The sequence below is a fragment of the Triticum dicoccoides genome, chromosome 2B (assembly GCF_002162155.2).
Source record: "Triticum dicoccoides isolate Atlit2015 ecotype Zavitan chromosome 2B, WEW_v2.0, whole genome shotgun sequence".
Classification (NCBI taxonomy): Eukaryota; Viridiplantae; Streptophyta; class Magnoliopsida; order Poales; family Poaceae; genus Triticum; species Triticum dicoccoides.
In genome coordinates this window covers 106059530-106070724 of record NC_041383.1, presented here as the reverse complement: position 1 = coordinate 106070724, position 11195 = coordinate 106059530, and the positions used below count along the sequence as shown (strand labels likewise).

General features: G+C 45.3%; 1 protein-coding gene across 1 annotated transcript in view; it reads left to right on the top strand.

Annotated features, from left to right (window-relative positions):
* The window catches only part of LOC119362384 (cytochrome P450 714B1-like), a 3615-nt gene extending 586 nt beyond the window's left edge, over nt 1-3029 (top strand). Inside the window, exons 2-3 of the mRNA XM_037627589.1 lie at nt 1498-1727; nt 1800-3029. Of these exons, the coding sequence (XP_037483486.1) occupies nt 1498-1727; nt 1800-2843 (1274 nt within the window). The 3' untranslated portion in view covers nt 2844-3029. The remainder of the gene's footprint in view (nt 1-1497; nt 1728-1799) is intronic.
* Nucleotides 3030-11195: the final 8166 nt, after the last annotated feature.

Below are 11195 nucleotides of genomic sequence, written 5' to 3'. Positions count from 1 at the left end.
TCTCTCTCTCTGCAGGTGCGCGCAGCCATGGATTGCGATTAGCTAGCTTATTGGTTGCTGATTGCAAGTTTGATTCGATCGAACAGTACCACGGTTAGGTATCCACTGCACCGATGTGTGGCCAGCTTCTTATTCTTCTTTCCATTTCCATTTCCCTTTTCCGCGTGAGTGGATAGATAATCCCTTGTTGATTTGGTATCGTCTTTCGAAGGCGTGCAAGCTGACGTAAAAATGTAGAGAAATGAACGCAGGCAGGCAGCTAGGTGACGAACGGATACTTGGATACATAGACCGACTTCCGTTCCATTTTAGACGCTCTAGTTTTCCCCTTCCTTGCATCATGAAAGAGAGAGGGAGAGAAAAAAAATACCTAGAGAAGAAACAATAATTGAGGTAGGAGTGGTGGCTGTTGTAGCTAGGTATATGCTTCATGTCTCTACAGTACAGGGATAGCAATCCGTTCCATTCCATGAGGGTAAAGCACCAACTGAAAATTCAATACCATGCCACACCTAGTGCGCGAATACTTGCACGTACAGAAATTTAATGTTAACTATGAGAATCACTTATATTTTTTTGATTTTTTTCTCTATAAAGAGCAATTTTATTTACTCAATATAGCATCAAGAGGATACAAAGCATCATGAGCAACATTCAGTCTCTGCATAGTTAGGTTGCACACAGCCACAAACCAAAGTCTGATAGAAATAAAGTCGGCATAAGGAAGAGGTCCATCATTGACCTAGCTTTACTGAGCGATGAAATACACACATATTCAGAACGTTGGGTCGTGCGGCAATGCGACGCATGCATCTCATGTTGTCATGTGATTGGATAGCACAATATATAGCTATATGTAACTTGGCCGAATTTATATACAGTTTGGTTATGCTGATTTTGTGGGGGAAGAAATGATTGAAGGGAGAAAAATGGAGGGAGAAGAGGAAAAAGGACGGCCGTTAATCTAGCAGTCTAGAAATTGACTTCACAAAATAATTTTTCAGGCAAATCACGTAACACATAGCCGGTCCCATCGACAGTGTTGTCGCGTGGCTTAGCCGTCTGATCGGGATGTCCAGCATGCAATCAAAATTCTCAAGTCATTCGTTGATGGCCATGAGCCTATGAGTAGAAGCCATCCATCGACGACCACAGATTCCCCTGACCAACATGGCTTGACGACGACACCTGGGCCTGGGCGTGCCTGAACTTGAGGATGCTGTCCCCGTCTCTCGATACTCCGCAACCGCAAGCGACAAGGAGACGGGGCCGCTGCACGCCCACCGGCGAAAAGCGCGGCGGAGGGCTCGCGCCTTTCGCGCCGCTCCTTTTGTCCCGACGCCGAAATAGTCGGCCCGGCCGGCCGGGGCTGCACTACCGAGGATGCCAGGCCTGATCGATCACGATCATGGACGGATGGATACGGGAGTTAGGCCCAAGTTAGGCCCAAGGTTTTTACTGATTTTGTTGCTCTGCTGTTTAATTTGTTTTCGCTAGGCCCGGTGTTCACCTACTCCGTGGGCAACATGGTGTTCCTGCACGCGAGCGACCCGGCCGTGGTCCGCGACGTTTGCCTCTCCGTCTCGCCGGACGAGCTCGGCAAGAGCACCTACATGAAGGTCACGCACCACCCGCTCTTCGGCGATGGCATCCTCAAGTCCAACGGCGACGCCTGGGCACGCCAGCGGAAGCTCATCGCCCCTGAGTTCTTCCCCGACAAGATCAAGGTACCACATCATCAGTTCTTCCCCGAAAGATCAAGGTACCAAAATGAACTATGACCGGCGTCCATTTCCTAGGGTATGGTGGATCTGATGGTGGACTCGGCGCGGGCGCTGGTACGGTCGTGGGAGGCCAGGGTGGCCGAGAGCGACGGCGGCGCGTTGGAGCTTACGGTCGACGACGACTTCAGGACCTACTCCGGGGACGTGATCTCCCGGACGTGCTTCGGGAGCAGCTACGTCAAGGGCAAGAGGATCTTCGCCATGATCAGGGAGCTGCAGAAGACGGTGTCCAGTCCGAACCTGCTCGCCGAGATGACCGGGCTCAGGTTCCTGCCCACGAGGAGCAACAGGGAGGCGTGGCGGCTCAACCGGCGCGTGCGGAGGCTCATACTGGACGTCGTGAGGGAGAGCGGCGAGGCGGACGGCGGGAGCAACCTGCTCAACGCCATGCTCCGCAGCGGCCAGGCCGAGGCCGGCGTCGGCGTCGCGGCGGCCGAGGACTTCGTGGTGGACAACTGCAAGAGCATCTACTTCGCGGGGTACGAGACCACGGCCGTCACGGCGGCCTGGTGCATGATGCTCCTGGCGCTGCACCCGGAGTGGCAGCGCCGGGTGAGGGACGAGGCAACGGAGGCCCTCGCCGGCGGCGCCGCCGCGCTGGACCTCTCGTCGCTCCAGCGAATGAAGCAGCTGACGATGGTGATCCAGGAGACGCTGCGGCTGTACCCGGCGGGCTCGGTGGTGTCGCGGCAGGCGCTGCGGGAGCTCGCCCTCGGCGGCGTGCGCGTTCCCGGGGGCGTCAACATCTACGTCCCTGTGTCGACAGTGCACCTGGACGCCGAGCTCTGGGGTTCCGACGCGCGGGAGTTCCACCCGGAGCGCTTCGCGGCGCGGCCGCAGCTGCACTCGTACCTGCCGTTCGGCGCCGGGGCGCGCACCTGCCTCGGCCAGGGCTTCGCCATGGCCGAGCTCAAGGTGCTGCTCTCGCTCCTGCTCGTCGGGTTCGAGGTGGCTCTGTCGCCAGACTACCTGCACTCGCCGGTGCTCAGGCTCACCGTGGAGCCGGAGCACGGCATGCGGCTCGTGCTCAGGAACGTCCGGCCCAACGGCGAGCCTTAGGTGGGCCGGAAGTTGTAGGCCTGGATGTTTTGCGATTGCGGTGTTGCAACCTTTCTCAAAAAATATAAGCGTATAGAACAAAACCTTTTATACTAGAACAAACGAAAAGATAAATTGCAGAATTTTTGCACTTGCTAGTAGAGTTGACGCAAGAAGGGGAAGTAGTAATACTAGTTGATACTTTAAGTGTTTTCCTTTAAGTGTTTCCGTCGTAAATGTTTTCTTTTAAGTGTTTTCTCCCACTTCCTTTTCCCTTGGTGGCTACGGCAAACTCTCCCACCTAGGCTACGCCGGTGAGTCCGTCGATTAGTATTCCCTCCCCTCAACATGTCACTTCGGGAGCCGGTGGAGAGGGGGGGGGGGATCTCGGTGCCTTCGCTTTAGTTAGTAGTTTAGGTTAGGGTTTTTTTAGTCCTCGCAAGTGCGGCACTCGAGGTGGATGGCGGCTCTACTTCTTCGAGCTTGTCTTCGGGGTTTCGGTCCTTCCCAAGTTCGTCCATCGGACGTAGTCGACGGAGCTACGTCGTAGATTATTGTCGTCTCATTGGAACGGCGGGGTTAGGGTTTCTTATCGTGCGCGCGCGATGACGAGATTTGGCTTCAGTTCCAGATCTATTTAAGGGTTCAACACCGGCGATTTCGGCTCCGTCCTTGGGACACATGCACGAAGATTACTCGGATATTATCGACAAGGTCAAGCCTGCTCTAATATGGGAGCGGCTACAATGCAAAGGTGGTGGTTGTTCGGTAGACTAGAGACATCAATATAATTTTTTATTGTATTTGGGGTGTTTTGTACTTGTGATAAACTTTTATAATAGATCGGCGATCTTCTTAGGGGAAAAAATGAGAACTTGGTTAGAGAAAAAGATTCCTCGTCCTCCAGTGCCCACTCACAAGTCACAAGGTATACATGATCTCTCCCATTTGCATGATTCTACAAATGCATATTACATGGTATGCCACGATTGAAAAGAAAGGAAATCTCCATGGAGGGTGGATGGAGGAAATCTCCATGGGTTAGAGCATCTCCAACGCCCAAAATCTGCTCCCGCATTAACATCCGTCTTTTTTGGGCTGCGTGCAAAAGAATTTAGCGCGCGCGCTTAAAAGCGCTATCGCACGTTGCAAATATTGAGCGTTGGACCTCGCACGCTTCATAATTTGTATTGCGTGTTCTTTCGGGCGCGTGTTTCTGTGCATTTGGAAAATCAATGTTGACCGCGGCGTGCTAAAAGTGCTACAGTGACACTGTAAAACTATTTTAGCGCTCCGCCTCTGTTGGAGATGCTCTTAGACTCAACGAAATTTTTTCTTCGAAATTCCATGCAAAGTTGACCATATCTAATTCGACAAACCAGCAAGCTCTGTAGAAAAAAGCGACTCGCTTCGCTACACCCCTCCCCCCATAAACCGTATAAGGGGTAATACGAACCTTTTTCACACTTTTGTATGTATGATGAGTCGTCCGTCAGTATGCATATACATATAGGCCCGTATGTTTATCTTTTTTTTTCTCTTCACTTAAAGTTTCAGCTTTTTTTGAAGTGTAAAAATAATTCAGCCAACGAAGTTCAAACTAGAGACCTCCCGTTGACTATACACCAAGGTGACCATCAGACTACGTTAGTAGTTGTGACATTTTTAGTTATGATAGCTCTCTTAGTTATATTACGCAGTGGTTTTCCTTTTTTTGCCGATTTTCATCTGTTTTTCCTATTTTTTCCCATTTCCTATTTCATTTTTAAAATTCATGAACTTTTGTTGAATTTATGAAATATTTTCAAAATCTGTGAACTTTTTCCGAATCCTTAAATTTTAAAAAGAAGTCTGTGAACTTTTTCAAAAGCATGAACCTTTTTTCAAAATTGATGAACTTTTTTTCACATACGATGATTATTTTTCCAAAATTGATGATTTTTTTAAAAAACCGGCTGGCAAGCTGAGGTTCCCAAAACCGGGAACATTCTTTTCAACTTCCTTTAGTATATTTTTGTTTAATTTGTGAAAATTTTCAAATCCGTGAACAATTTTCTAAAAATTTATGAACTTGTTAAAATCTGTGAACGCTTCGGCCAGCCTAACATGCGCCTAACAGGAGTGATGCCGTCGCCTAGTTCGGCCAAAGCCTAAGCATTTTCTTATTTTATATTTTTAGTTTTTTCTTCTCTTTTCCTATTAACTCATTTTTCTTCTTTTTGAACTTCCAAATTTGGTTACTTTTTAGATCATAATTTTAAATACTTTTTTACTTTAAACCTCACATTGATGCCTATCATGGGCATGCCCACCTGCTAGCAAAAGTTAAGACCATTTCATGAATGCCAAAAAGACAACATTTTCAACAGAGGGTGTTCGGGTGGCCACAAGGCTCCGTCTGAGAGCACGGTGTGTCCCAACATCCTTGAAATGGCCCAAATTTTCCATGGCCTTGTATGATCAATTCAGGGCACCATGCCAAGTGATTTTGGTTTTCGTCATTTTTTTTGTTTTCAGGAATTTTCTCAGTCAAAAAAGACCGATAAATGGCAGGACGTGTCGCAACTTGCATACAGTATCAAAAGTCGTTCGAACCTGACATGGATGCCTATAATTGGCATGCCCGCCTGCTTACAAAAGTTGGGGTCATTTGAAGAATGTCCAAACATAGACCATGTTTGATGGATGGTGTTTGGTTAGGCCAGAGGCTCCGTCTGAGAGCACGTTGTTTCCCAACATCCTTGAAATGACCCCAATTTTTTTCATGAACTTGTACGACCAATTCAAGGCATCATGTCAAGTTGTTTTGGTTTCGATAATTTTTGACTTTCCTAGAGTTTTGTCGGTCAAAAAAAGTCGATAAATGGTCGGCCGTATCGCAACTTGCATAATATGGTATGGATGACTATCATGGGCATGCCCGTGTGCTTGAAGAAGTTGGTAACATTTCAAGAATGCCCAAAACTAGGCCATGTTCAATGAAGGGTGTTTAGGTTGGCCACAAGCCTCCGTTTGAGAGCACATTGTTTCTCGACATCATTCAAATGGCCCCAAAAAAATTCCACCGTCTCCTATGGCCAATTTAAGGCACCATGCCAAGTTGTTTTTTTATTGACAAACTTTGCATTTTCTGGAGTTTTCTCGGTCAAAAAAGATAGATAAATGGTCGGACGTGTCGCAACTTGCATACGGTGTCAGAATTGTTCAAACCTGACATGAATAACTACCATTGGCATGCACACCTTCTTGAAAAAATTGGGGTCATTTAAAAAATGTCCAAAACTAGACCATGTTCAATGAAGGGTGTTCGGGTTGCGCAGAAGGCTCCATTTGTGAGCACGTTGTGTCTCGACATCTTTCAAATGGGCCCAATTCAAGGCAAAATGTCAAGTTGTTTTGGTTTTTGACTTTTTTTTGCATCTTCTAGAGTTTTCTAAGTCAAAAAGACAGATAAATGACCGGATGTGTCGCAACTTGCATATGGTGTCAGAAATCATTTAAACCAGGCATGGATGCCTACCACATGCATGCCCATCTGCTTGCGAAAGCCGAGGTTATTTTAAGAATGTTCAAAACTAGATCATATTCAATGGAGGGTGTTTCGGTAAAGCTTAAAGAGTCAGTTTGAAAGCACGTTATCTTTCCATATACGTCAAGTGGCACCAGTTTTTTTCACCAGCTTATGTGACATTTTCAAAGCATTATGCCAAGTTGTTTGGATTTTTGACAAATTTTGTACTTTCTAGAGTTTTCTTGGTGAAAATGGTCTGATAACTTGCGAGACGTATCGCAATGTGCAAACAGTGTCGGTATTCGTTTAAAACTGACTCAGAATGCCTCATATGTTCATGCCAGGCTGCTGCCAGAAGTTGGGGTCATTTATCCATGGTCCAAAAAATCACCAATTGAGGAGTGTGCTAGACTAGGCCAGACAGATGGATCTCCGGTCGTGTATTCTTTCCTAATTTGAATGCTTCAGTTATTTTCAGTTTCCGCCATTATCAATTAACATGACCATTTTCTCATATCGTAACCATTTCTTGAAATTTGTAAATATTATTGAAATTTTAAATTGTGTATGAAAATTTTGTAAAATTGAACAGTTTTTCCAAATTTATTGACAAATTCCCAATAATTATGTTGAACACAAATTTCATAATATGTATTATTAAAAATTTATCAACTTTTTTAAAAACGCAAACATTTCTTAAATTTGGGAACAAAAAAACAAAAAATGGGAACATATACATACATGATACAATGGCTGTTTGGAGACACATACACATACACTAGACTACATGCACGAATCTATCACCAAGAAATCAGCAGAAATCTATCACCAAGAAATCAGCAGAAATTTTTAGAGGTGGCACATGCAAATTTACTTAGGACGGCAGGGCAATACCACATATAGGTAGGTATGGTGGACTCATCTGGAATAACTTTGGGTTCAACGTTTTTGATGTACAAGTAGACTTCCCACTTAGTATAGGCAAAGGCTAGCAATTTAGCTTGAGAAGCGGCCAGCTAGAGAGCAACAACGGTCATAACCATGCATTATGCATAAGTAACATTGGACACTAGCATGAGTAGGATGTGAACACCATGAACATAAATATCATAGAGGCTATGTTGGTTTGGATTCAACTACATGCATGAACATGTGCCAAGTCAACCCACTCGAACATTCAAAGGAGGATACCATATCATCGTACTACATCACAATCATTTTAACGCTATGTTGATATCCAAGATAAATCATTATCAACTCCCAACTACTTATGCATGGCATGAGAAACTATAATCTCTAATTGTCATTGCAAACATGTTCAATCATAATGGGCTGAATCATGGATACTAGGTTAAACATATTTACACAAACAGAACAAGTCGAGTTCATACCAGTTTCTCCCTGCCACGGCCAGTTTACGGATGTCATCATTATTGCCTTTCACTTGCATGAGCAAACGATATGAAAATAATAATAGTGCAAGAATGCCGTGGACTAAGCAGGAATCTGCAAACATTTTATTCAACAGGAGAAGACAAGGTAAAATGTGCTCTCATTAGTTCAACAATTATTCATATGAGAGCCACTCAACATTTTCATCGTGGTCTTCTCCTCGGTACAACTCGAATAAAAGGAAAAGAAATTCAGAGAAACACACTGAAATATTTTGGAGTTTTTGGTTTTCTTGAACAAGCAAATAAAAGGGAAATGCAAAAACGAGAAAAACTATTTACATGGGAAAGCTCCCAACAAGCAAAAGAAGAACAAGGAAATCTTTTTGGATTTTCTTTTAATACTACTACTAAGCATGCAAAGAAAGTAAATTACTATAACTAATTTTTTTGGTTTTTCTAAAGTTTTTTAAACACACAAGAAGAAAGCAAGAAAATAAATCTAAGCATGGATGATACAATGAAAAAGTGTGAACACCGACAAATAGAATGATAAGTAGACATGAATATAATGTCGGTGAGAAACACGTACTCCCCCAAGCTTAGGCTCTTGGCCTAAGTTTGTAATCAGTCGGTAGCCTGGAGGGTAGTAGCTAGTCTGCGTGGTAGCTCACAGAGGCTCTTGGTGCGGATGTCTCGGCACTGTGCTGCCACCACTGCTGCATTATGAGCTCGGGCCTCGCTCTCAAGAACAAAATATCTCCCCTTGCTGTGATAATCAAAAAGAGCAGGCGCAGGCAAATATGTGTGCACAACAGAAGTTTGGTTAAACAACAAATTATACGTGAAATCATGAATTTTTCTTTTGAGGATCTTATGGATTTTTAAAGCCTCAAAATCTAAATATTGCATGGGTAGGATAGGATCAAAGGGCAAAGGTGAAACACCCAGCTCTCGTGCCAAACGTGTGGCATAAATTCCCCCATAGAACCAGCCACTATTAGCATTATTGTGAAGTCTACGTCCAACAATCGCTCCAAGGTTATAATTCCATTCACCAGTGAGAGCAGTGTGAATGAGGCTCAAGTCTGGCGCACAAAGTATGCTACAATCTTGCTTGCCTACTATGCATTTCCCATTAAATAATGCAATATACAGAATTGCGAGAAAGTGAATGCTCTTTATTCTTCCTTGTCTTACTCCCCTATTTTCACCGTAACAAAGGCTAGTCAAGAATGACTCATACTCAGCCTTCGGTGGTTCATCAAGCGAACCCCAAAATGGCAGTTTGCAATGGTAAGAAAAATTCTCCAGTGAGATGGTAAATGGATTATCATAAAGCTTAAAAGACACCCTAGACTCACGGGGGTAAAATGTAAATCCTTTGACAAATGACTCAGTGAGAAGTTGGCGTTGTTCACACTTATCTGAAAGGTAGGGACCGAGGCCAGCATTGTGAACATATTGCTCAAATTCCTCCTTAATGCCCACATGCACCATATATTCATCGCAAGGCCATAAGCATGTTTTGGTGACGGCATCACGTGTGGAACTTTCATTGGTTCAACATAAGATCGGCAAGCAGAATTGTCACTAGAAGATGCCCCCGAGGATCATCTCCTCGAAGAGCTCCTTCCAAATGGGTTCATCATCTCCGCGTACATTTTTTCCTATGAACAAAAATCTGAATTCTTAGTTCAAAAAAATTTCCCAACAAAACGTCACAAAATTGATAGCAACTACTCATAGGGATACATAGAGGCCATAGCAAGCATTCAAACTACTTAGAACACTAAGAATTCAACATGCAAGCTCATCTACAGCAGCACCAAGAGTAGCTAATTATTCAAAGTATAAACCACTAAAAACAAAAACTAATTGGACAAACGGTGGAGTCACATACCAAGAAACAATCCCCCAAAACAGTTTCGGAAACGGAGCTTCGAGAAAAGAGATCGAAATCCGCAGGTTTGAGCTCAAGAGCACGTGAGAGAGAGCAATGGAGAATTTTTTTTCTGGAAGTAAGTGATGATGTGGGGTAAAGAGATAAGTGAGGGGGCCCATGTTGGGGAACATAGTAATTTCAAAAATTTCCCTACACACATGCAAGATCATGGTGATGCATAGCAACGAGAGGGGAGAGTGTTGTCTACTTACCCTCGTAGACCGAAAGCGGAAGTGTTAGAACAACGCAGTTGATGTAGTCGTACGTCTTCACGGCCCGACCGATCAAGCACCGAAACTACGGCACCTCCGAGTTCTAGCACACGTTCAGCTCGATGACGTCCCTCGAACTCCGATCCAGCCGAGTGTCGAGGGAGAGTTCCGTCAGCACGACGGCGTGGTGACGATCTTGATGTTCTACCATCACAGGGCTTCGCCTAAGCACCGCTACAATATTATCGAGGAGGACTATGATGGAGGAGGGCACCGCACACGGCTAAGAGATCAAGAGATCTATTGTTGTGTCTATGGGCTGCCGCCCTCCTCCGTATATAAAGGAGGAGAGGAGGGGAGGGCCGGCCCTCAACTATGGCGCGCCCTGGGGAGTCCTACTCCCACCGGGAGTAGGATTCCCCCCTTCCATGTAGTAGGAGTAGGAGTCAAGGAAAGGGAAGAAAGAAGGGAAGGAAGGAGGGGGCGCAACCCCTCCCCCTAGTCCAATTCGGACTAGGCTTTTGGGGGGGGGGGGGCGGCCTGCCCTAGGCAGCCCCTCTCTCTTTCTCGTACGGCCCAATAAGGCCCAATACTTCTCCCCGGCGAATTCCCGTAACTCTCCGGTACTCCGATAAATACCCGAATCACTCGGAACCTTTCCGAAGTCCGAATATAGTCGTCCAATATATCGATCTTCACGTCTCGACCATTTAGAGACTCCTCGTCATGTCCCCGAACTCATCCGGGACTCCGAACTCCTTCGGTACATCAAAACACATAAACTCATAATATAACTGTCATCGAAACCTTAAGCGTGCGGACCCTACGGGTTCGAGAACTATGTATACATGACGGAGACACGTTTCCGGTAAATAACCAATAACAGAACCTAGATGCTCATATTGGCTCCGACATATTCTACGAAGATCTTTATCGGTCAAACCGCATAACAACATACGTTGTTCCCTTTGTCATCGGTATGTTACTTGCCCGAGATTCGATCGTCGGTATCTCAATACCTAGTTCAATCTCGTTACCGGCAAGTCTCTTTACTCGTTACGTAATGCCTCATCCCGTAACTAACTCATTAGTCACATTGCTTGCAAGGCTTATAGTGATGTGCATTACCGAGAGGGCCCAGAGATACCTCTCCGACAATCGGATTGACAAATCCTAAACTCGAAATACACCAACTCAACATGTACCTTCGGAGACACCTGTAGAGCTCCTTTATAATCACCCAGTTACGTTGTGACGTTTGGTAGCACACAAAGTGTTCCTCCGGTAAACGGGAGTTGCATAATCTTATAGTCA